The sequence below is a fragment of the Budorcas taxicolor genome, chromosome 15, assembly GCF_023091745.1.
Source record: "Budorcas taxicolor isolate Tak-1 chromosome 15, Takin1.1, whole genome shotgun sequence".
NCBI lineage: Eukaryota > Metazoa > Chordata > Mammalia > Artiodactyla > Bovidae > Budorcas > Budorcas taxicolor.
Genome location: NC_068924.1, coordinates 72,231,174 through 72,258,193, shown reverse-complemented (window position 1 = coordinate 72,258,193; position 27,020 = coordinate 72,231,174). Strand labels below are relative to the sequence as shown.

General features: G+C 45.3%; 1 protein-coding gene across 3 annotated transcripts in view; it reads right to left on the bottom strand.

Moving 5' to 3' along the window:
- Nucleotides 1-27,020, bottom strand: part of EXT2 (exostosin glycosyltransferase 2) — a 146,022-nt gene that overhangs the window by 36,326 nt on the left and 82,676 nt on the right. For all 3 annotated transcript variants that reach the window (XM_052652388.1, XM_052652387.1, XM_052652389.1), the window contains 2 exons: nt 15,589-15,778; nt 5,826-5,992 (listed from right to left, as the gene is read on the bottom strand). In XM_052652388.1, coding sequence (XP_052508348.1) covers nt 5,826-5,992; nt 15,589-15,778 — 357 coding nt within the window. The remainder of the gene's footprint in view (nt 1-5,825; nt 5,993-15,588; nt 15,779-27,020) is intronic.

Here is a 27,020-nt window from a genome sequence, read left to right as displayed (position 1 = left end):
ATGAAGAAGGCTGAGTGCCGAAGAATTGATGCTTTTGAACTGTGGTGTTGGAGAAGACTCTTGAGAGTCCCTTGGACTGCAAGGAGATCCAACCAGTCCATTCTGAAGGAGATCAGTCCTGGGATTTCTTTGGAAGGAATGATGCTAAAGCAGAAGCTCCAGTACTTTGGCCACCTCATGCGAAGAACTGACTCACTGGAAAAGACTCTGATGCTGGGAGGGATTGGGGGCAGGAGGAGAAGGGGACGACTGAGGATGAGATGGCTGCATGGCATCACGTACTTGATGGACGTGAGTCTGAGTGAACTCCAGGAGATGGAGATGGACAGGGAGGCCTGGCGTGCTGCGATTCATGGGGTCGCAAAGAGTCGGACACGACTGAGCGACTGAACTGAACTGAACTGATGCTGTATGTATCAACAGCTCATCTACTTATTACTAAGTAGTACTCTACTGTATGGATATACTACAATTAGTTTATTCATTCAACTTCTGATAAGATTTTTTTTTCCTCCAGTTTTTTGCTTTTACAAATAAACACTGCAAGTACAAACACTAAAACTTACATTAGCGTACAAGTATTTATGTATACATATGCTCTCATTTTTCTAGGGTAACTCTCTGTGGGAAGAACGAACAGTGGGGTCACATTGTAGATTTACATTCATCATTTCACACACCAAACTGTTGTCTAAAATGGTTGCATCTAGGTTATGGACCACAGTAAAGTGGAAAGGCATGCAGGCCAGAATAATCTGTCTCCTATCTTTCATGTGCATGCTGGGAGTGAAAATTTGTTCATTTATCAAATATTACTAATTATTGCTGAATGGATTGAGCTGGGTTAGGCACGGAGGATGCAGCAATGAATAAGATGGCCATATTTCTGTCCCTATGGGGCTTACATTCTAGAAGAAAAGCAGGCGCTAAACAACACACTTCACAATCATTTGCTTACAAAGAGGGTGAGTGCACTAGTCTGGAGACTTTCTGAAAGCTTCTTTTGATCTGAGTGCTGAAGGATGAAAAACAGTCAACAAGATAGATACAATCCTAACACACAGTGATAACTGTGACAAAGAAGTAGTTCTGGGCTCCCACATAACCCCCTAGGACATAAATTTTTATTAACTGATTTGTTTATTCTCTTAATCCATCAAGTCTACATGAAAATAATCCCAGGCTTTGGCATAAAAAACAAGATTTAGGAGTACCATCCTCTTCTGTCTTCTGATTTTAAACACAGAACTGGGTACCCTCCCCGGAAGAGAAATGTCCCTTCTGAATGATGAAAACAACTACAAACCCTCCCCATGAATCACTGGATCACCAGAAGGCTGGCAGCAGTCGTGGCAGAGCAGCTGATGAAGCATCTCATAACGAGCACAGCATGGGGCCCACCAGCCAGCACAGGCACTTACTAAGCGCTGCCCGTGCAGTGGCGCTACACAATCTTAGCTACTGTACACGCCAACCCAGCGAGGCAGACACTGTCAGCACCATCCTGTGCAAGAATAAACCACAACCCAGACAGAGTACATAACTCGGCCATGGTGACAGGACAGAAACTTAGGTCCAGTACGAACTTTTTCATACTATTAATTATTATGCAAGAGATAACTTTACAACAGCACCCTAAAGCACCAGTGGTAGGGATGCCTGAGAAATAAATTTGTTTTCTTTAGTACCGAGGTAATTTAGTGATGGACAAGTGATAGACAGATGGTTCTGAGGACTACTTTTGAGGACCAGTAGTCTCTGACATGGTAAAATCCTCAAGGAGGACAATATAGTGTTACCCAAACCTGGATTCAGATCCCAACTCTTCCACTTATTTAGCTGCGTGACTGTAGGCAAGTCATCTAATCTTGCTTAGTCTCAGTAAAGATAGGGAAAAAAAAAAAAAAACCCAACAAAACCCAGTAACTGCCTAGGAGGTTTGGGAAAAGATCATTCAGTTCAGTTCAGTTCAGTCACTCAGTCATGTCCGACTCTTTGCAACCCCATGAACTACAGCACGCCAGGCCTCCCTGACCATCACCAACTCCCGGAGTTTACCCAAATTCATGGCCATTGAGTCAGTGATGCCAACCAATGATCTCATCCTCTGTTGTCCCCTTCTCCTCACACACTGAATCTTTCCCAGCATCAGGGTCTTTTCAAATGAGTCAGCTATTCTCATCAGGAGGCCAAAGTATTGGAGTTTCAGCTTCAGCATCAGTCCTTCCAGTGAACATCCAGGACTGGTCTCCACTGGTGTATGTAAACACCCATAAGCAAACGGGTAGCAACATAGTAAGCAACACGTAGATGGTAGTTAGGCAAGTTATTCCTTTCTTAGCATCTGGAGAAGGCCCCCCATTACTAGAGATGAAGGGTGTCCCTGCCCCCTACCTCCTGATACACAATTGACTTCTTCAGAGGTAACGTGGAGTAAACACAGGGCATCAGAGGAAAGAGATGAAGATTTAAGCTCAGTCCCTCTGGGTTTTGCACTTCCTCTCATCAGTACATTTTTTTGTTGCTCTAAATGAACTCAAAGTTGAAAGAGATTTCAGGCTGCAATATTTCTGAGGTCCCAAGATTTTAAGCCAGGGTTGAAAGGAATTCATCCAGGGTACCTTTCTTTCATCAGACTTCATTTAGACCGACTGCAGATAGCAAAGAGGAAAGCACTCTGTCCATCTTGGCTACCTTTCCTCATTTGAAATGTTCCCATTTCCCACCTTCCTTTTACCACAAAAACAAACACATGGATATAGTTTGAAGCCATTATATGCAATGGAGAGAGAAAACATTGGCAGGAAAAAAACCAGGTGTGTTTGCCATGAGTTGGCTAGAGAAATAAGTAATTTGCTTTTTTTTAAAAAAAGGGAACGATAGTGTATGAAAAATCACCCAACACCCTAGGTGTGATGATAGGAAACACATCTCTATGAATGGAAATAAACCCAGGAAGGTGAGTCTATGTACTAGCTACTTTCACGCCTTTCACTGGCCAGTAATGCTATCGGCCAGGGTATTCACATATCAGCCTGTTTCACAGCAATTTCTTTTATACTCAATGGATACATAAACATATTTTTTATATAATATACATTATATATAATTACAAAATGTTGAACTTAAAGCTCAACGTTCAGAAAACAAAGATCATGGCATCTGGTCCCATCAATTCGTGGCAAATAGATGGAGAAACAGTGGCAGACTTTATTGTTTTGGGCTCCAAAATCACTGCAGATGGTGACTGCAGCCATGAAATTATAAGATACTTGCTCCTTGGAAAAGAAGTTATGACCAACCTAGACAGCATATTAAAAAGCAGAGACATTATCTTGTCAACAAAGGTCCGTCTAGTCAAAGCTATGATTTTTCCAGTAGTCATGTACAGATGTGAGAGTTGGACAACAAAGAAAGCTGAGTGCCAAAGAATTGATGCTTTTGAACTGTGGTGTTGGAGAAAACTCTTGAGAGTCCCTTGGACAGCAAGGAGATCCAACCAGTCCATCCTAAAGGAGATCAGTCCTGGGTGTTCATTGGAAGGACTGATTTTGAAGCTGAAACTCCAATACTTTGGCCACCTGATGTGAAGAGATGACTCATTTGAAAAGACTCTGATGCTGGGAAAGATTGAGAGTGGGAGGAGAAGGGGATGACAAAGGATGAGATGGTTGGATGGCATCACCGACTCAATGGAAAGGAGTTTAAGTAAGCTCCAGGAGTTGGTGATGGACAGGAAGGCCTGGCATGCTGCAATCCATGGGGTCACAAAGAGTCAGACACGACTGGGCGACTGAACTGATATATAGTTATTTATATATAATATGCATTATATATAATTATTTTTATATATTTCCATATATGTTAAATTATTTATGTCCATGGGATTCTCCAGGCAAGAATACTGGAGTGGGTTGCCATTTCCTTGTCCAGGGGATCTTCCCAACCCAGGGACTGAACCCAGGTCTCCTGCATTGCAGGCACATGCATTAACCTCTGAGCCACCAGGGAAGTCCAGATATAAAAAGGGCTTCCCTGGTGGCTCAGAGGGTAAAGCATTTGCCTGCAATGTGAAAGACCTGGGTTCAATCCCTCAGTCGGTAAAATCCCCTGGAGACAGAAATGGCAATCCATTCCAGTACTCTTGCCTGGAAAATTCCATGGACGTAGGAGCCTGGTAAGCTATAGTCCATGGGATTACACCTGGGGAGTATGAGCTTTTAGTTTTTGGTGCTGGTGGTCACAGGGGGGATTCCTATTTCTTCCCTTTAAAATCCACTTTTAGTGGACACTGAATTTCCAAATACATGAGGTTTTCTAAAGTATCTTTGATATTAATTTCTTATTTAAATGCTTTTTTCTCTGCAATAACTGTGTTGTTTTTCAGTCTTCTAACTTTATTGAGGCTTTTAATGGCTAAATCAAAGATATCTCTTGGTAAATGTCATACCACACTGGAAAATAGGTGAGTTATTTTCATATCTTTAAAAATATGATTTCTAACATAATTCCACAGTGCTAAGAGAACAGACTCTATGATTTCAATACCTTTAGACCATGAGATTTTTGCACCTTGTTTTATGTCCCTGGCTATGTTCCAATGTCTCCTAGTTTACAGTCTATGGGAACTTGAACAGAATTTGTATCCTATTATTGTGTGAAAGTTGTATGAATCTTAATTATGCTGAATTGGTTCATGGTGCCTTTCAGGTCTATTATATCTTTCTACTTTTCTGCATATTCATTCTATTAATTTTTGAAAGTCTGATATTGAAACTCCAACTAAAAATCTTAATTTACCTACTTTAAAAAAAGAACTGTAATATATAGCAGAACTATATGTAACTTTGTTCTGTATTTTCCAAGTCTCCTATAAATGTGCTATCTTACTTTGATAATTTAAAAAACAAGAAAAAAAATCCACTTTTAAGGCTTAGAAAATAAATTTCTATAACACATGTACCAATATGGCTTCATTAAATAAAGTTTCAGGATTTCTTGGAACCTCAAATTTAACAGATCCTGAGTCAACTAGAGAAGATGGTTACCTCTCTCCCCAAAGCAGGATGACTACTGGGGATAAATTCCCCCACTTTCCCTTGTGCCGGCTGTGGCTAATTGATGTGCACACCCTGTTTTGGTTGGCTCTGATACCCCCAATTCGCCCCCACAGCCCCAGGCCTCTGCCTGTCACCATCACGCATCTCGTGGACATCCTCCCTGACAGGACGCATCAATTCCTAGTGCTTGCTTTTCACCAGGCCTCGGCTCTGGCACTTTCCCCTGGGGAGACCTTTCCTGGTCTCCATACTTAACCCTTGAACCCGGCCTAATCCATCAGCCTCATTGAATGAACGGTGATAGAGAATGCTTCTCCCCAAAGACAGGCAGCCAGCCTCTGCACTTAAAACTCAGAAAGCAAGCCATCAGCGGGGTCTGCTTTCTGTCTGTCAGTGTCGCCAGCTTCTTCACTTACTGATGTTTTTACTGTAGCCATGCCCAGCTGCTTGAGTCTAGGCAGTGCTCTTCATGGAGACATCAGTAAAGGGCTTGTTAAATCTCATAGATGCTCTTTTGAAAATATCCCCTGGGACTCTCCTTGGGAGTTCCCCAAACTGGCAGACAGCGCAATTGTCATTTTGGAATAGGGGTTCCCCGAAGCTCTAAAGAACAGCTTCGTGACCCACACTCCCAAACACGGTTTTTGGGTACTACTACAAATCACAACTTCAGAGAATGAAATATAACCCTCTGTATTAGAAAAGACAAGCAATAATGGGCAATAAATATTAAATACGAAAACACACTGTTTGAGACCTCCTTACCTCATAACCGAACTGCAGTTCATCAGAGGTCAGCATGATGATATCATCATCAATAGCCAGGACAGCCTCTGTCTCGATTTCATCGTAAGGGAAGAAGCGGTTACTCAACTTGTTTTCAGCTGTTCTCACAACCTTTAATGGAACCCGGATTTTGGGCCACAGAGAATCTGGAAATAGGAAAAAAAAAAAAAAACCCAAGGTATTTATGACTCTTATTACTTCTTTGAAAAGATAAACTGGTAAAAGCCATGTCTCACAAATAAGACAGAAGCAGCAACTCAAAGCTGTGACTCTCATGAAATCCACAGGCACAGGGCTTTCCTGGTGGCTCAGTGGAAAAGAATCAGCCTGCCAATGCACGAGATGTGGGTTCAATCCCTGATCCAGGAAGATTCCACATGCCACAGAGCAACCGAGCCCGTGTGCCACAACTGCTGAGCTGGTGCTCTGGAGCCCGGGAGCCCCACCTACTGAGCTCACGAGGCGCAACTACGGAAGTCCTGTGCGCCCTAGAGCCCACGCTCGTAAACAAGGGAAGCCCCTGGAAGGAGAAGCCCTCACACCGCAGCTAGAGTAGCCCCCACTCTCCATAACTGGAGAAAAAGGCCATACAGTGACGAAGACCCAGCACAGCCAAAAATAAATAAACAAGAATATGGGGGAAAAAACAAAAACCGCATGCACAACTATAGGAGGACATTCTTAAAGATGGATTTTTATAATATATTATAAATATCTCTTCTCTCTACATCCTTACAACACTGCTGCTGCTCAATGCTGTCTTAACCAGAATCCACAAACAGGCTCCAAGCCACAACTGAGAGGCAGGGCGGGGACGGGCCAAATGACTTGATGAAGGTCACAGGGCAGGACAGGAGCAGGCATGGGCCCTGTCTGCCTCATTCTCAGGCCCACGGTTTGAACACCAGGACTTGACCACCTGGCCACCTCTGCATAATCCTTCTAGGTGTGTACACCCAGCCGCAAACTTGCCTGCAGCCCCTCTGGGAAACATATGCTGAAAGAAAATAAGAGTGCCCACCTCCACCACCAATGGCTCCCAAGGCTGCCAAAGCCACCCTCACAAAACCATGGCCCTGAATGAGTTCAGCTTTCCTAACTCAGCATCTCACTGCTCAACAGCTGCTCTCTCCTGATTCACTGGGTTTGGGTTCTCATCATGACCAATTTACAGAGTAAGTATCAAATTTCTAGGTCTGATTACATAGGATTTTCTGGTATACTGAAGACGCACGAATTTTTTCCCATTCTACTTTGAAGCAATTCAACCTCAGGTTCCTCATTTTAAAGTGATGCATTTAGCAGAGAATGAAATTAACACTTCTTTGGTACAGGACCTATGTCCACAGACCTCAGGGTTCTTTACAGAGGGCAGTTTGTTCTTCACGCAACATTCGTCAGATGAGAACAGAAAGGTATCATATTGCTTCCAGAAACCTAACACATAATTGTGGGATGGTCTAGTTTTGTGAGTCTTGAAGCCCCAAAATGCCTGTGGCCACTCCGAAGTCACCATACCGAAGGAGAAGTATGACAGAGGGAAAATCAGGAGGAAAAAAGGTTGCCCTAACAAACATCAGATAAAATATCTTAACTTCTGCATAATTTACAATATGTCCAGGTAAGGTGCTCCTAGGTTCTTGGAAGAGGCCTGTGAAAGTGAGAGGCCCTGTAATTAAAGAAGATATTCCTTCATCTATATATATATATATATATATATATATATATATATATATATTTCTTCTTCTTCATATATATATATATATATATGAAGAAGATATTCCTCAAGTTCTAAATAAGCCTAGAGCCTAAAACTCCTGGTGACTCAGATTGTAAAGAGTTTTCCTGCAATGCAGGAGGCCCAGGTTCGATCCCTGGGTCGGAAAGATCCCCTGGAGAAGGGAATGGCTACCCATTCCAGTATTCTTGCCTGGAGAATTCCATGGACAGAGGAGCCTGACAGGCTATAGTCCATGGGGTCACAAAAAGTCAGACGCAACTGAGCTACTAAGACTTTCAGAGCCTGAAAAAGCTTAGGGCCTAAAAATGTGTTCAACTCCAAAAAAAAGCAGGTTTGGGAAAGGACTGGAGACCAAAGAAATGATCCAATGGGTCAGTGCCTTTTAATCAATAATCAGCCTGGTCCAGAATGACATAATCAAAACTGTCTTCAGAATAAATGGACAGGCACAAGACTAAGAGACTGGAGACCTGAGTTCCGCATTACCCACGGGGTTCTTGGGCAGGTCCCTTCTTCTCAGGGTAAGAATAAGTGGAGAGAGAGAAGGGAACCTTCATTAAGCAACCAGTATACGCCAGATACTTCATAGGTGCACTGTCATTCATCCTCCTGACAACTCTATGGAGCAGAAATTATTTACAAAGTAGGATTCACAAGGCTCAGAGAGGTTAAATACATTGGCTGGGGTTAGGGCTAAATGATACAGCTAGTATTTAAATCTAAGTCTGTTTAGCATCAAAGACCAAAAGGACCTGCACCACTTATTGCAGCTTGAAAATGTCATGTTTCTCTGGATCTGGAACAAAAACAATCATCCTTATTCTTCTCTGCTTCCCATTCCCTCTTCCAGTTAAGTCAAAGAAATCCCTGTCATAAATCCAAATCCTTAGAAAACATGACTAAATTGTAATACCTAAAAGTGAAGGAAGTTATAGCTCTAACTAGATCAGTGGTTATCTTTAGATCAGTGGTTCTCAAATGGTGTCGGGATTCCTTCGTGCTCTTAAAAACTGCTGAGATCCCCAAAGAGGTTTTATTTATGTGGGACACACACACACAATTTATTATATTCTGAATGAACACCAAGGGAACTTTAAAACCTCAGGACACACAAGCACACACTCCGTCAGCCAGTAGAGTGGTAATGTCATCCCATGTTGGGCAGCCCCTGGAAAACCCCATTATGCACATGTGAAAAATATAAGCGTGGGAAAGCAGGGTGACTCAGCATTCTCAGAGAAAGAATTTCAGCCTCACCAACCCTGTGAAAGGACCTCAGGGATGCTCCACAGTGCCCGGACTGTCTGTGTTCGAGACCTTGTGTTTAGATTTGGGTATTGCAATAGAGCTGCCCAGCGTGGCTCAGACGATAATCTGCCCGCAATGCAGGAGACCAGGGTTCAATCCCTGGTTCGGGAAGATTCCCTGGAGAAGGGAATGGCAACCCACTCCAGAATCCTTCCCTGGGGAATTCCATTGGCAGAGAAGCCCGGAGGACTACAGGCCGTGGGGTTGCAAAGAGCGAGACATGACCGAGCGACCAGCACACAAACGCTCACAACAGAAGAACCAACAAACTGGGAGATAGGAGCTGATGAGGACAGTACAGGTCCTCAGATCCAGATCTCTTTAGACTGAATATGCCAGTTGTCACGCCTCCCAGCTTCAAATTCACCCTTCATTGCCCTGTAGGTGATACTGACAGCCAGCCCCATCACAATTTCCCCTTTGCCTGCTGACATGACGTTAACCTTTATCAGCAGCAGGTGCTGGAGGGACGCTGGGAGGTAAGGGGCTTTGCTTCCTGCTTCAGGTGTGCCTTTTTTACTTGCTCCTTTGGTACTTGGCCAGCAGGCAGGTAGCAGCACCCCTCTCCAGCACGTGTAAGTGGCACCCCCAAGGGAGGCTCCCAGCAGGTTCTATAGAAACCCCAACAGGCTCCCTAAGGAGTCTGACAGCTCCTCTGCAGGCAGTTTCCTGGCAGGTTCTGTGATACCTTCAGCAGCAACTCAGCTGAGGTTCTTCCCTCAGGTGGTTCCTCAGGAACTGAAGCCCTCGCCAGTACCCCACTGAGTCCAATAACACCCCCCGGATGGCTTCCTGTTGAATTCCGTGGGTATCCAAAGGGGCTGCTGGTTTCCTGTTTGCCAGTCTCAGCCTGTGGCACCTCAGCAGCTCCACCATGCAGTGGGTCTGAATCTCAGACCGAGCTGGGGGAGGCACTCTCAATCCCCAGGCTGATTTCCTATAATCCCGGGAGCTCTTTTTACCCTTTAGCCACCCATCTCCTAGTCCTAACAATTCCTGGTGAAAACTTGAACGTTTCCCAGTCAGGTTGCCGTGTGGCTTCTGTCTCCTACCTGGAACTTGACTGACACACTAGGGCTATCAGAAGGGTTCTCAGATGAAAAGGCTCTGAATGGCTTCTCTATGGCTTCTGAAGCTAGAACCATGACCAAAGCCTGGGTGAAAGTTACAGGGAAACTGATTCAGGCTCAAAATCGGTTTAAGAGTGTTCTGATGGAGTGAAATGCCTTCAGCAACACTATGTGCCCTTCTACTTGAAATGTACTAACTTCAGAGACCAAACAAGATACCTCTGCGGACTGTACGGACAGTAACATTTCACAGAGAGGAGAGTCTTTGGAAAGAGCTTCAAATCTCAGGTGTTTGTATCCCTTATCAGCCATGTGATCTTGAACAAGTCCATGATTTTGTACCTGTTTCTTTGACTGTGAAGATGGGATAGTGATGCCATCTTCACCTGTGGCAAGGCTGAGGAGGAACAGGAATGCGTTTAGCAGCTCAGTGCCCAGCATGTGGCAGAACTTCCACCAAATGTTGGCTGTGCTTTCCCTTGCAAGTCTCTATTTACAGACCAAAGGATGTTTTTGAACCCTAGGTAGTGGTGGCAAAGTGGCACACGTTAGATCTCGTACATCACTCTGACAGTCTAGTGGCATGTCCTCAGCTTTTATCTTCAAAGCTCACTTTGAGACCGGCAGAAACCCTGCCATTAATCCTCTAGAACTGAAAAAACCTAACTTGCCAACGGAACAAAGAAACATGGAACTCTCGCCAAGGAAATTTCACAAGGCAACAAACAGCCCCTCTTTCTGCAATACAGAGAGAGGCTAGAAAACAGGCCAGCTGCTTGTGTGACGCGGAGACGTTCCTCTACCCTGGATGAGAGGGACTCTTACCCGGGGAGTGTGCACAGCATCTTCAACAGAGAGTTTTCCATGTTCTTCACCTATGTGTAGCCAGAAAATTACTCAATGTCTAAAAACAACCTTCCTCGATAAGGTCTTTGATAGGGAAGTTTCAGCAAGTGAGGAAAGCTAAATGGGTACAGATGGAAATAGAATGAATCGTGGCTTTCTTGGAAAGGTGATTACCTTTTCGTGTTCTGAGCTGGGTGTGGAGAGCCAAAGGCAGCTTTGGTAAAAGGAGTTTCCATCTCCATGGTCCAGCTCCCTATGAGCCATCATGACCACAAGGAAGGGCTCCAAGCAGAACTCCCAGTTTCTGTTTTCACAGCTTCAAATAGAACAGGTCTCTAAGGAGGGGACCCAACTTCCGTGGGCTTTGGTATCCCTTCTGTGGAACATGGGAACAGGAAAGTGGCTAGCCAAAGAAGCATTATAATTACTCCCTGCCTTAAAGCAGACAATTCTGATATAGGATTTCGATACAGTTTGAAAAAAAAAAAAAAGGCCAGGAATACAAGGTAGGAAAGAAACACAAGTGAAAAAGAACAGAAGACTTGTATTTTTCTTTCCATTAGTATTTTCAAAAGAATAAGATTTATTTTTCTGCCTCTCTTCGAGCCCCTGATAAGAACCTGGTTGATGTGCATAATCCCAAATCAGAGACCTGATAAAGCATGATCTCCCTGCTGCTAAACAGCAATCTGAATAGACACAGTAGGGCTTGGGCACAGAGCATGAGCTTTGGATCCAGAGAGACTTGTGTTCATTTCTGTAGATCTCTGATGTGTGTGTGTTAGTCGTTGAGTTGTGTCCGGCTCTGTGTGACGCTATGGGCTGTAGACCACCAGGCTCCTGTGTCCATGGAATTCTCCAGGCAAGAATACTGGAGTGGGTTGCCATGCACTTCTCCAGGGGATCTTCCGAACCCAGGGATTGAAGCCGGGTCTTTGCACTGCCGGCGGATTCTTTACTGTTTGAGCCACCAGGGAAGCCCTAGGGCAAATTACTCAATTAATCTGAGTTTCACTTTTGTAAATGGGGATAATATCAGCTTCTTTCCGGTTTGTTAGAAGCACTAGAGACAATGCCTGTAAAGCACTTAGCATAGTTCCCACTCCTTGGATATAAAAGGTACACAATACATGTTAAAACGACACAGTATCATTCTCACTCTCACAAATGTGTGCAGTGGTTCAGTCATGTCTGACTCTTTGCAGTCCTTTGGACTGTAGCCCGCCAGGCTCCTCTGTCCATGAGATTTTTCAGGAAAGAATACGGGAATAGGTTGCTATTTTCTTCCTCCAGGAGATCTTCCTTACCCAGGCATCTTCACAAATGGATTCTTGTAAAGTCTTACAAATTTCACTTCGCCTCTGACATTTTGAAGAGGTGTAGACAGAAGAACATGGTATGACTCCTTAGGATGCAGAAGGAAACAGTGTCTCAGCTATAAACCTCGGGTTCTTACCCCACTGCTTGGCCCAGATGGGGTCTTTTTCCTTACTCTTTTAACTTCTAAATGCATGAATTGTAGCTTGTGTCTCATCCTGCGAATCTGTAGCTGGCAAAATAGAAATGTCACTTTCCATTCACACAAAGTAGTCTGAAAAATAAGATTTCTCAAAAACATTGCCAAATTTATGAAAAACAAACAGCTGAGCCAACTGACCTGATAACTTTACAGTTCTGAGCTTTAGTCCAACTTGAAGGAGAAAAAGAACTCCTTGTGTTAAGGATTTTTTTAAAAACATGTATTGATTAACAGTTTTCTCCAAGTTGGATGCCAGGAGCCATGTAAGCTAGGAGAATTCTCCAACTTGGCAAAGGTACTACGAAATGTTCAGGTTGTCTGATGATGACCCCAAGTCCATCCTGGGGATCACTGTCACACACAACCACAGATTCACAAAATCAACCATCAGGTTATCTCTGTACAAATCTCGAGCTCCCTCCAGAAGTCCTCAACCTGCCTGGTGAACAGCGAGTCCCCAGACCCTCACTCCCCACGGTCCCAGGATTCAGCTGGAAGGAAGGGCACTCCTGCTTCTGCTTCTCAATGGCCTCCATCCTGATGGACCGCCCTGAAACACTCAGCCAATCCCATCCGGCCTATTAAGAACTGTGGAAGTAGCAACCCGAAGCTGGGGTGGCCATAGGGGAGTTCCCTGAGATCAATTCAAATTTAAAAACTGAAATCAGTTAAAACAGAAGGCTGAGTTAAACCTATCTGAAATGTACGATGTAACAGCTTCCTTCAGGCTGAGGCCAGGGGCCAAGCCTAACAACCTCTATATCCATCAAGCCGGGAAACTGAAAAGCTGGGGTCGGAGGAGGGCAGTGGCTTGCCTCTCTCATCTGACAGAGCTCAAAACCAACGTGACGAAAGCTCGCTGGAAATTTCTATTGCCTAGTCTAAGTATTTACTTAAACTTCAAACCCAGCAATTTAGACTTAAATGTAAACCAAAAAGAAAATACTATTTGGTTGGGTTGGAGAGTGAAAAAAAAAAAAAAAAACAGTAGAGGGGAGGGATTTCTGCCTACACTAATCCTCCCAGCAGCAGACATGTTAACCACAATATTTATTTTAGTAAATGTAGAGAAAGTGAAAAACATCACTTTTGCCTCTAATATTTCAAAGCCTTGGACTTGTCTTTTAAAAAATATATATGTTACTAACGCCATACATGAAAAATCAGATGCCTTTGCTGGCACGAGGGCCAGAGCTGACAGCCCCATTTACCAACTGAACAAACACCCCAGAGAAGATTAAACGCGGTTCATGTTCTCCCCAAACAACCACAACGCCAGAGCCAGAGCCCTGACCTAAAAACCACTGTTAGAAAAAGAGCTGGTCCAGCCCCTCAATGTGTCAAACTTTGGGCCTCATCAGTTGAGGGCTCTCTTTCCTCTCTGGTGCCAAAATATTTCAAAAATAAACTACACTCTTGGTCATGACATTCCCCACTACACTTTGGTAGGGTGTACCAAAAATTAAAACTGAACACCCAACTCCAGAACCTAGGTTTGTGCTCTTGCTTTTAGAGACGGCAATGTAGGCAGGACCTTAGACCAAGAAGGAAGAAAACAATTTCTCTTTTCTCACAGTTTGCAGTGATACTTGCTCCAAAGAAGTGACTCAAAGTCACATTAAATAAGTCACCTTACACCCAAAGTGGCTGACCCGGGTTTCTAAGGAGAAGCCTCTTCTGCACTTAGCAGCAGCACTGCCTGTCTGGGCAGGAGGGTGGGGTGCAGCTGGTGGGCTCCCGCCCTGGAAGCTGGTGGCCTCGGCATGCAGGGGGGTGACTGCAGATATGACACACAGCTGTTCCAGCTCCGACAAGAGACATGCAGCCTTCCTTCTGAAACACAACCCGTTCTTTATGAATGAAGACACAGATCAGCAATGCAGTGCCTCCAATCCACCGCACTCTGGGTGGACCTGGGGTTCTGATGACCCTCCCTGCTGTCCCGTTCTGTCCCCATGGCCTCTTCCTCCTCCCCTTTCCCGTCAGTTTCATCCTCTCTCCCTCTGAGAAGGTGCCAACATCCTCTTTTTTCTTCTACTCTTTTCTGTCCCCTTTATTGAGAGTCAAACAAACAAAACAAAAATCCAAGAATGTTGGGAGGAAAAAAACCTGGCACAAAAAATGGTAATAATAACAACAATAATAAACGCCATGTGCTTCAGGGCATACTATGGGGCTTCCTGTAAAATAGCTACTTTGTTTACTAAACTGTGGCTCCCTGAATCTAAAAAGCAAGTATTGATGCAGAGAACAAAAGTCCCACCAAGGAAAAGATTTTAAAAGTCTCAAGAGGGCATTTAAATCCTGATTTGCCTCACAGACAGAAGTACATTCTTCTCCCAGCCTAGACTAGGGATCTACTACTGAGGTTTCCAAGGTTGACTATCCGACTTCAGTATAACCAATTAAGCGGGAACAGCCATAAAAAGTGCAGATGCTACTGTCAGGCAATCAACTAGACCTTATCGGTGGCAGTGGCGCACATTACAAACTTCAAACTCATTCCTTGCTCTGATCCATCAGCAACTTCCTGGCTTTAACAGGCTATAAAGGGCAGGGGCTTTGAAGTCCCTGGGATTAGGATCCATAATAGACGGGCTGAATGAGAAACGAAATGCAGGCGGAACGTACATTATGCGTCCTGAATTAAAAACAAATCCAATGAATCAAACAGGCTCAGCCTGAGCTGCCAGTCCGCAGATCATAGGGGTGGCCAAGGCAAGGGACAGAGTGATTCAGGATGAGCTGGTGGGAACTTCCAGCGAGGGGTCACTTTAAGGAGCTGATTCAAGCCTGGGAGGGCTCACTGTGCTGACTCTGCCTATCAGAGGTGAGGCCGTCCTTTTTGAAGAAGAGCACCGTATCAGAGCCGAGATAAGGAAGGAGAAAACTAATGCCTTTTAAACTGACTTTTCATGTAAACAAATCAGCTGAGAGGGCTGAGGGAAGCTGAGATCTGTTTTCCCAAGACTGATGGCCTTTGATCCTATTGATTCCTAAGCCCTCAAACACTTGTGGCTACAGAGCATGCCATGGGCTAAGAGTTAAACGGGCCACCCTAGAACAAGAACAAGATGACTGGGAAAGCCAGGGGCATGCTGCCTCAGGAGTGGCATTACTGTTGACAAAGCAGGAAAGTTCATTTAAGACAAAGGCTGCAAATCATTTGTCCATCAAAAAAACTCGATCCCATTAAGACGAACACAAAACGTCCAAACCTGGCCTTTCCTGGACACACCGTCTCTCCACTCTTCTTACCTTCAGGAGGGTTTTTATTCTGATTGTTCCAGACGACCAGCAGCTTGGATAGGCTAGGCACCTTGGACACTTCGGTGATGACCCGGAAGAGGCTCTCCACTCGGTCGTAGGTGAGGACGATGGCTGTGAAACCTTGAGATTGCGGGGGGATGAGGGGGAGGAAGAGAGGGTTGCTCACACTGCCCCACTTCTGCAAGAGAACAGATTAATGTGGGTCAGAGAAGGGTCTAGTAACAATGGTGCTGGTCTCTTTCTCAGAATCACCAATAAACCTGAACATGGGAGACTCGATGTAGTTTTTACCATGACCAAACCAAGAGGCAAGCAACTGTTCAAAGTCTTCCCCACCTCAAAATCTGCACTGATGCTCTTTAAATGAGTTTGGCTCTGATACCCTTAAAAAAAGGAGCAGAGCATTTTTGCAGCTAAGAGATTTTTAGTTAAACATGGCAGATTAAACACATGCGTTTATCTCCATTCCATCCCCAAACCCACTAAAACGGCAATTAATAGATATAAAATATAAATCTACTCAGACAATGAAATGGGAACAGAGACAGCAGCTGATGAGCAGCATCAACATGCTTCTGAAAGACTGAAAGGGGCTGGAGAAGTGGTGACGGAGCAGAAGGGTGGGAGTCGCAGCCCAAGTACCACAAAGGGGGTGGCGAGGCAGCAAGGTAAGCAAGTCCCAACTGTTAGCCCTCAGTGGCCCAGGGACTGTGCTCGGCGGGACCTCATGAGGTAAGAGGAGGAGGGTGAGCACAGGAGCAACAGCTAAAATAGGGGGCAGCGACAGGCTCAGGGCATAAGCGTTCCCATCACCTGCCCACTCAGCCAGAGAACTACGCTTCTTCCTTACCCACGCTACAGAAGGGAGGTTGATTCTCTGAAAAACACTACAGCTCTAGACATGGAAACATAGGTACTGAAAAGAGGGAAATGCAGTTAGAGCTTATATTTTGAATGATGAGCTCTAAGGCTTCTTCTCTCTCTAGCGACCCAAACACTAGCAGACATGTGGTTTACTTGCCACTCCGTGACCTGACAGCGAAGCCCCATCACCTTACAGGGAGGCCCCACCACCTTACAGCCAAGCCCCACCACCTTACAGCCAAGCCCCACCACCTTACAGCCAAGCCCCAGCATCTTACAGCCAAGCCCCAGCATCTTACAGCCAAGCCCCAGCATCTTACAGCCAAGCCCCACCACCTTACAGCCAAGCCCCAGCATCTTACAGCCAAGCCCCAGCATCTTACAGCCAAGGCCCACCATCTTACAGCCAAGCCCCACCATCTTACAGAGAAGCTCCACCACCTTACAGCCAAGCCCCACCATCTTACAGAGAAGCTCCACCATCTTTCAGCCAAGCCCCACCACCTTAAGCCCCACCACCTTACAGCCAAGCCCCACCACCTTACAGCCAAGCCCCACCATCTTACAGCCAAGCCCCAGCATCTTACAGAGAAGCTCCACCATCTTACAGCCAAGCCCCACCAACTTACAGCCAAGCCCCACCATCTTACAGCCAAGCCCCAGCATCTTACAGCCAAGCCCCAGCATCTTACAGTGAAGCTCCACCATCTTACAGCCAAGCCCCACCATCTTACAGAGAAGCTCCACCATCTTACAGCAAAGCCCTACCACCTTACAGTGAAGCTCCACCATCTTACAGCCAAGCCTCACCATCTTACAGCCAAGCCTCACCATCTTACAGCAAAGCCCCACCACCTTACAGCGAGGCCCCACCACCTTAAGGCGAAGCTCCACCATCTTACAGCGAAGCCCTCCGGTAACAAGCTTCTCTCAAACAAAAAACTTTTGATCAGCTCTTTAGAGCTTCCACAGATCCTAGAATCAGACATTTCAAGAACACCTTCAGCATGAACAACAGGAAACAAGTGAACAAGAAGAAAAACAAGAAGCAGAGAAAACAGAACAGAAGAAGCAGAGGGTGGTGGTTTAGTTGCTCAGTGGTGTCCGACTCTGTGACCCCATGGACTATACAGTCCATGGAATTCTCCAGGCCAGGATACTGGAGTGGGAAACCTATCCCTTCTCCAGGGGAACTTCCCAACCCAGGGATTGAACCAGGTCTTCCGCATTGCAGGCAGACTCTTTACCAGCTGAGCCACAAGGGAAGCCCAATAATTCATGTACTAAACAATGCCCCCATTTAAGGTATACAATGGGTTTTGGTATATTACACCGTTAAATTTTAAAAACTGGTAAAATATAACACGAAACCTGCCATTCAAACATCTTTAAGTGAACAATTCAGTGGCATGAATTACATTTACATTCATTTGTTTTTACATGAAAAGCCTAACTTTAGGACCTAACTTCAGCTTCACCAGGAGGAGGCTGAATATGAAATGGCCTGTTATTCTGGCTGCTCACGCTCCTTAGTCTTTTCATACTCTGGGATTTCCAAGGCTTCCCCTGTCAACCTCATCCATATCACTGATGGACAGCCATCACCACGTCTATGACAACAGCTGTGTGCCAGATGTGACAGTGTGGGGCAGGAAATGCACACAAGCACATGGGCTACACATGGATGGGAACTCAGGGAGACTGAGTGGGGTTCCTGGAGTCCTAATGTCATCAGGATATTAAAGCCAAAATGTCCGCAACAGGCCATAATTAAGATTTCACAACCAAGAGACACAACAGGAAAGACTATCTTCCTAAGGCTGACTTCTTGCTTCCACAATATCACACCTGGGCATTAAGCTGTGGTCTTAGGAAGGTGCCTGAATCTTAGTGTTTCTACCCTGCATCCGATCACCTTTGCAGGAACACCTTTTCATTTTCTGTTCCTGTCTTACTCATCACAGTTTCCTGACTTGTATGGAAACGGAAGTCAGGAAGTAGCCCTGTGCCACTAAGCCACAGTTAATCACCGAGGCTCATGGTCTCTCTGCCCTCACCAACCCAGTCCACCCATCAACCTCTCCCAACACAAAACTTGTGTGCTTGAAAATCCTCATTTTAAATGGAAAAGAAAAAAAAGTTTTTAAAGAAGTATGTAAAATAATTTAATATGTGATGTCAAAATAGTCAAGATTCACTCAACACCTTGGTTTCCCTGATAGCTCAGTTGGTAAGGAATCTGCTTGCAATGCAGGAGACACCAGTTCGATTCCTGGGTCAGGAAGATCTGATGGAGAAGGGATAGGCTACCCACTCCAGTATTCTTGGGCTTCCCTTCTGGCTCAGCGGGTAAAGAATCTGCCTGAAATGTGGGAGACCTGGGTTCAATCCCTGCCTACTCCAGTATCCTGGCCTGGAGAATTCCATGGACTGTATAGTCCATGGGGTTGCAAAGAGTCGGACACGACTGAACGGCTTTACTGTGAGGCACTGTGCTTTACATACATTATCTCATTTGAGCCTCATGACAACCCCAAAATAGATGGCTACCACTCTCATTTTACAGATGATGAAACTGTGGGATTAGAAATAGTGAATGATGTCTAATCATTTGCTTTATCAGTCCAGAAAGGAAAGAAGAAATAGTGAATGATGTTCATGGTCATATAACCTGTACATGACAGAGCAGGAAAGCGCCTGGGGTGTCCGACTCCAGAACACCAGGATGTGGCGTTTCATGGTCCCTCCCCAGTTTGAGGTAAGCATCACCATTTATAGACTCTAGAACTGTGGGAAACTCCAGAGCTTATTACTTGTAGCTCTTCTCTGAGAAGAGAAGAGAAGAGAAGAGAAATGCTGACGGTTTTCTTGATTCTTGATGATCAAATCTGGGCCAATAAGTAAGAGCCCACCTAAACACTATGATTTCACAGGGTACATGGAATAAAAACATACCAAATACATAACACTGACACAAAGGGAGCACATAAATTTAAAAAGGTAAATACACCTCTAACACAGGAGGAAAAACTATTAAACCTCCAACAAAATGAGGTCTGTTCTTCAGGAGAAGTGGGGAACGCCAGCACACTTGCATGCCTCTATGACATTCAAAAGAGAGGAAAAATTCCCTGATAGATGCAAAGCTTGGTTTCAGAAAATGAATCCCTTGGAATTTAAACCCCCTGAAAGGCATCACAGCTCTGGTTTCATAGCGCTGCCAGGAGAAGAAACGAAGTCTCTGGCAAGACAATAGATCCTGTCTCATCCCGTATGCCAGCTCCCTTCGGGAAGCCGTTGGTTATGGGATGCCGGAGGAGATGAAGGGTGGGTGGGTAATGGACACTAACTTGTCTCAGCTCTCAATTTTTCCACACTGCTCACGCGCATGCCAAACAAGGCTTGAAGACTGGAAAAGCAGAAACAGCAGCATACTGGGGGAGACAGGGCATGTAAAGGAGCGTAACAAGTTCTGAAATCTTGCCAACACTTTCCCATAAAACACAGGTGTTGAGATGAACATGGAGGCAACACAGAAACTGCTGAGCATGAATCTACTGTGTTACAGGCTTGACACTTTACTGTAGGACATGCCACCAACAATGCCGCTGCTGCTGTTGCTAAGTCGCTTCAGTCGTGTCCGACTCTGTGCGACCCAATAGACGGCAGCCCACCAGGCTCCCCTGTCCCTGGGATTCTCCAGGCAAGAACACTGGAATGGGTTGCCATTTCCTTCTCCAATGCAACAAAGTGACAAGTGAAAGGGAAGTCGCTCAGTCGTGTCCGGCTCTTAGCGACCCCATGGACTGCAGCCTACCAGGCTCCTCTGTCCATGGGGTTTTCCAGGCAAGAGTGGTGGAGTGGGGTGCCATTGCCTTCTCCACCAACAATGTTGCAAATACCTTCAAAAAAGTGAGCCAGCATATCTGAGGTCAGTTTTAGAATCACATGTCCTTAATCAGAACCCAGGCTCTTCACTTACCAGCTTCGTGGCCTGGGCAAAGCATTTAACCTCTCTTGCACCTCTGTTTCTGAATCTATAAGATCACGTTAAAACTACAACTTTTCTCGGTACAAGTACAAGGGTTAGTCGTTCAGTTGTGTCATACTCTTTGTGACACCATGGACACCAGGCTCCTCTGTCGATGGGATTTCCCAGGCAAGACTACTGGAGCGGGTAGCCATTCCCGACCCAGGAATCCAACCTGGGTCTTCTGCACTGCAAGCAGATTCTTTACCACTGAGCCATGAGGGAAGCTCTTTTCTAGGTAGTGTTACTTAACACAATAATTAAATTATTAACATGTCTTACTTATTATTTCTTAACAATCTAGATGTGGTTAATAACAGTAACAAGGTAATAAATGTAAAGTGCCTGACACACACAAACATTCGATAAAGGACGCCAACAGATGGTCTTATGGGAATAGCAATTTCCCTGGGATTCACTTTCTGCAGATCTCAAAAGCGGGGTGGGAGGTGGCTAAGTGATCATGAGCTATCTTCCAGCCACTAGGATTTTAAATGAATCCCTTCTTCCTCTCTACCTTCACCTCACCATGCTCTGGGGTCCTGGTTTACCTGGATTCTTCTTCCTCTCCAAATACACTTTCCATTTTCATAATTTTCTCTTTTCTGTCCTATTCATTATATTTTAGCTATCGTGAAAGCTTCATGAAAACCAGAGTCATAACTGCTATTAACACCCAGCGCCTAGCACAGTGCTTGGTGTGACTCAACAAAAACTTGCTTAAAAATGACTAAGCCTCAACTGTGTTCTTTCTGTTCTCTGTGCATGGGTGTGAACAGCTAATGTACATTCAAATGAGTGACATCAAAGCTCTGAAATGGTTTCCAACTTAGTTCATTCATTTTAAAATACTCATCCACAATCTTATCGTGCTACGTATTCTGAAGAAGTGTATTAGGATATTTAATAGTGTGGATCTGGAGGCTGACATTTACTGTGGTGTGGAAAGCCTCGTCTGTGACTCTCAGTTGCCTCACCTGTAAAATGGGAAAGCCTGACAGCACCTACCTCCAGATTATGCATGTGAGCACTGAGCCCAGGGCTCAACACAGAGCTCCAGGGATGGTGAAAGTGAAGTGACAGTCAAAGTCGCTCAGTCATGTCTGACTCTTTGCGACCCCACAGACTACACAGTCCATGGAATTCTCCAGGCCAGAATACTGGAGTGGGTAGCCTTTCCCTGCTCCAGGGGATTTTCCCAACCCAGGGATCGAACTCAGGTCTCCCGCATTGCAGGCAGATTCTTTACCAGCTGAGCCACAAGGGAAGCCCAAGAATACTGGAGTGGGTAGCCTATCCCTTCTCCAGGGGATCTTCCTGACTCAGGAATTGAACCAAGGTCTTCCGCATTGCAGGCGGATTCTTTACCAACTGAGCTTTCCGAGAAGCCCTGAATGAACTGAGCTATTAGGAGAACTAGGAACGGTAGTTGAAAGCAAACACAAAAAACTAGCTCGCTCCACTTCATATTCTCATCTCCCAAAACAACAGTATTAGCAGCTCAGCAATCACTCCATCACTATGATTTCTGGTGCTCATTCATTCAGTCAACATTTCCTGAGCATAAACTATAAGCCAAGAATAGGGTTAAAGACGCAAAGACAAATTCCTTCTCCTCAAACAGTTCAGAATCTGGTAGGGAAGACAGCTAGGTAAAAAGACAAATTATAACGCAAACAACAAGTACTAAAACAAGGTCCTCAAGTCCCGTGGGCCCAGGAAGATCCACAGTCACCTCCATCTTCCTGGAGGAGGTAAGGAGGGGACGGAGCTAATCAAACAGCTGCAGGGCAAGCTGAGCGGCAAGTGCTGAGGCCTGCTTCCTCGCCCGCCAGAGGCAGACTGCCAAGGCCAAGGCTAGGAGGAGGGAGGGGAGCACAGACAAGGGACCTCAGACTCAGGCAGACTAAAGCCACATCATGAAAAGCCCATGCGACGGAAGTTTCTTTTTAAGTCTCATGATTGGTTTTCTGTTGATTTGTTTTGAAGCTTTCTTGTCCAGAGTATTGTTTTACTAATAAATTAACACGGCTACCTTCACGTTCTGTCTCAAAAGGTCAGAAACAGGAAACGCTGGTCTGCAGCTGGGCTTCTGTGCTGGGTACCTCTCCGTCGGTCCGCAAACATGATTCCATTTGCCTTTGGAGCCCGGTGACAGCGAGGAGAAAGGCAGCTTTAATTGGGGTGCGCGCCTTCATACAGACACTCCACTCCACTAGGGTAAGGTCAACAGACCAGCCCCCAGAGGAAAAAAACACTTACTGAAGAAGGACATTTCAAAAACAGCGTTTAGTCACCTCTGAAATACCGTTAAGGACTGACCCCCTGCTGGCTGACCAAAGACAGTGTCTACAGTCTGGGACCTCCTGACCCCACTTTCTGCAGGAAATCAAGCAAATTTAAACCTCCATAATTTACTCAAGACTTTGACTTCTGCCAGGGAAAAGGCAAACAGCGCTGGCAATTAACTCGGCAGCCTGATTAAATCTCCATCATGGCACGATGGGGCACGAAACCAGGCCCCCAGCAACAGAGGGGCCAGAGGAGAAGGCAGAGCCCCGCTACTACAGCTGCAGCCCGCAACCGCAGCTGCAGCCCGCAACACTGGCTCTCAAGGAACTTTCGGGTACGCTCAGTGAAACTCTTCACTCCAAGATGGGAGGCGATAGCAGAGAAGGAGTGCGTGCATGGCGCGTTGAGGCCAAATACCTCCTTCATCCAGCACTCACCCTCCCCCTACTTCACTCCTCACTCAGAACAAACATTCTTCAGGGAAGCTGAGAAACCCAGACTGTTAACTTAATCCACGACAGCCATGCCAACTGTCACAGCAGCACGCCCACTTTCGAGAAGTTCTATCACATCGCTTATCCTGGAGCGCCCTGGTGAATGAATTAACAGCAAACAGACAGACCAATGAGATGGACTTGTGGGTTCAGGTGGCAGGATCTCTTGAAAGAGAAGCCTTGGGAGATCAGGCTTAAAGTCCACCACCAGTTCAAAGGGGTCTTCTCCTTCAAGCAAGGGATTCCAACTCAACTAACTAGGTGTGCCTTTGGCAGTCTTACACACAGGGAAGTTGTCTGGGCCCTTCCTGCAATCCTGTTTTACTTCCTTGGTTGAAAGGTCATAGGAGCCCTATGTGAGCCTAACCAAAACCATCCTGGCCAAAGTTACCTACCAGACAGAAACTGGAGGAAGCTGGTGGGCAAACTGCTAGAGCCATTCTGAAAGGGTCTTGCTGGAACTACTGGAGGATTATAAAATACACATTCAAATATCAACGAAAGGACTCTCTCAACCTACACCAGGCAAAACCCAAACAGAAGAAATCAAGTTCAAAGCAGGATGACCCAAAATTTAATCCCTATTGTAGCAGAGGGTTTTTTTTTTTTTTTAATGTCACTATGTATAATGTCATGTGACAAGAAGAGAATTAAGCAGATATTTGAGTCCACCCATATTTGATTTAGATGAACGTTATTTTGCCAGAGCAGAAAAGTGAGAAGTCAGAGGAGAAAGGAAAAGAGAGGACAGGCTTGTTACACAGAAGCTTTCAAGCCCCTGGTTATGAGCAGCCTTACCTATCCCTATCTTGATCGAAAGGGCAGTTTTCATGGTTGTTTTGAAGTTATCAACCCTTACCTCAATATGGTTTCAATTATGAATTACCAGACTAAAAGGGGAGGGGGGAGCTTTGATTTATTCTTTTTTGCTCCAATTATGCATGATGTGTTTCCACTGAAGACTTTGAAAAGTATTTCATCATGCCTCTCATCCTGCAGTGGTCAAAGGGCAAAACCAAAAGGAGTTAACCCTTTCATTTTTGCCTCCAGGTTCAAACAGCCTCCCTATCAATGGACATAGGGCAAGGCCTTTGAAGCAGAGAGGGCAATGAAAGGGTTAAGCATTAGCATCACATTACTAACGTGCATAAGGGTAGTGTCCCCTGTCCAAAATGGTGAGATGATATTTATGTTAATGGGTGCTGGGAGATCTGAAAGGGGCAATCAGTAACGTGGCCCACACTGCCTTAATCATTAACCTCTGCAGCTTCTCTCTGCAGCACAGCACTGCCCTGGGTGTGTGCTGACTTGGGACGCTAGAGAATGTGTGCCTAAAGAGACCTAAAGAATGTGTGCCAGCAGGCTCTCTTAACATTGAGAGGGAAAAGATTCAGGGACAAGCCTGAAGTCTGCTTGCTGCACTGTGTCTTTGCCTCATCCCACCCATTAAAAAATACCTGACTGTTCTGAAAAATAAGGAGAATGCTGATGGCTAAATCTCCCTGACTTGACATTAAACAGACACATGAGAGATGAAAATCGAAGGCTAGAAATCCCTTTCAGTGCTGTAGACACAACTAAGGAGGATAGTTAAATTATCAACTTAGAATTCTTACAATTTATTTACAGTAATGTCCTCACAAATCAGTTTTCTGTATGTTGGTCTTAGAAGGGGTCTAACCACATCTGGGTGGACTGGAGTAAACAGGTACTGTGACTCTTTAACATCCAAAGAGACTGAGCCACTGAGACTAACTCAGGGTCACAGGAGCAAGCCAGACCTTTTCACTGTTAGCCTCTTTTTCCTCTAGATGTGTTTCAGGTCAGTTCAGCCGCTTAGTTGTGTCTGACTCCGCGACCCCATGAACTGCAGCACACCAGGCCTCCCTGTCCATCACCAACTCCTAGAGTCCACCCAAACCCATGTCCATCGAGTCGGTGATGCCATCCAACCATCTCATCCTCTGTCATTCCCTTCTCCTCCCGCCTTCAGTCTTTCCCAGCATCAGGGTCTTTTCAAATGAGTCAGCTCTTCACATCAGGCGGCCAAAGTATTGAAGTTTCAGCTTTAACATCAGTCCTTCCAATCAACACCCAGGACTGATCTCCTTTAGGATGGACTGGTTGGATCTCCTTGCAGTCCAAGGGACTCTCAAGAGTCTTCTCCAACACCACAGTTCATAAACATTAATTCTTTGGTGCTCATCTTTCTTCACAGTCCAACTCTCACATCCATACATGACCACTGGAAAAACCATAGCCTTGAGCTAGACGGACCTTTGTTTGGAACCAGTCTGTTCTTCCATGTCTAGTTCTAACTGTTGCTTCCTGACCTGCATACAGGTTTCTCAAGAGGCAGGTTAGGTGGTCTGGTATTCCCATCTCTTCAGGATTTTCCACAGTTTATTGTGATCCACACAGTCAAAGGCTTTGGCATAGTCAATAAAGCAGAAACAGATGTTTTTCTGGAATGCTCTTGCTTTTTTGATGATCCAGCGGATGTTGGCAATTTGATCTCTGGTTCCTCTGCCTTTTCTAAAACCAGCTTGAACATCGAGTTGTGTTTAAAAGCTCCTTTGTCTTCAGTGCACTTCAGTTTCACTCTGACTGTCCAGCTTGTGGTTTGCTGGTCTTCCTAGCTCTGACATCTACTATCATTCAACAGCTCTGGAAAACTGTCCACTATTATTCTTTCAAACACGGGCCTCTTCTCCATTGTCTCTCTCTTCCTCCCGGAACTCTGATTAGACCTGTGTTGGACCCTGGCCCTCTGTTCTCCACGTAACTTCAATTCTTTAATGTTTTCTGTCTCTTTGGGCTGCATTCCGAACCACTTCTTTGAATCTAACCATCTGAAGTGTCATTCAGGCTCTATGTCACGTCTAGCTCTTTGCAACCCCACGGACTGCAGCATGCCAGGCCTCCCTGTTCTTCACTGCCTTCTAGAGCCTGCCCAAGCCCTGCAGCTGTGTTTCTGCTGGTTCTCGTGCATGATACTGCCTTATTTCTTTGTGGGCTTTTTGTTTTGTTTTGTTTTACAGTGAGCTGCTCATTTTCCACAGACACTTAAATTATTTAAGAGCTGGACTGAAGATGAACCCCTCCAGAGAGGGTCTGTGTCTACCTCTGCTGGTCCCTATCAACTCAGGGCCACCTTTGAGGAAATTCTCCTCTTCAGGTTTGTTTGGAACTACACCTGTAGTACGAACATGGACCACAAACCATGTGAAGCTGGCTTATGAATGCAGTGCTCAACAGCAGGGTCAATACAGACTTGCTCTTCTTTACCCCTTCACTCAAGAGGTTCTTTTAGCTCCCTGGCTTCACCCAGGAAGCTCCTGATAGATTCTCCAACTTGCTCAGGCCACACACTTTCTCTCCCGCTCCCCTGCTCCCTGCTTCAGATAGTCAACCAGGCTGGGGCTCCACGCCACCGAACTCTGCAAATGTCTGCAGTGAAAGCACCTCCCAGGACACCTGGCTTCACTTGTTTAGGGTCAACAAGTATCTTACTTTTCACCCAGCTTAGCAACAGCCTTTATCATACTTCATTCAATATTTTTGTTGTTCAGTTGGGAAGGTCATTTAGCATACCTAATCCACCAAGAAGCCAGTGACACAAGTCTTTCTATATTTACGCTAATAATCTAATTAGGTGCTATTGTGTTTCCTGTTTAATTTCAGGGCCAAGTCTGTGTGCAAGACAAAAACAATTACTGCAACAATACTATAACCTATTA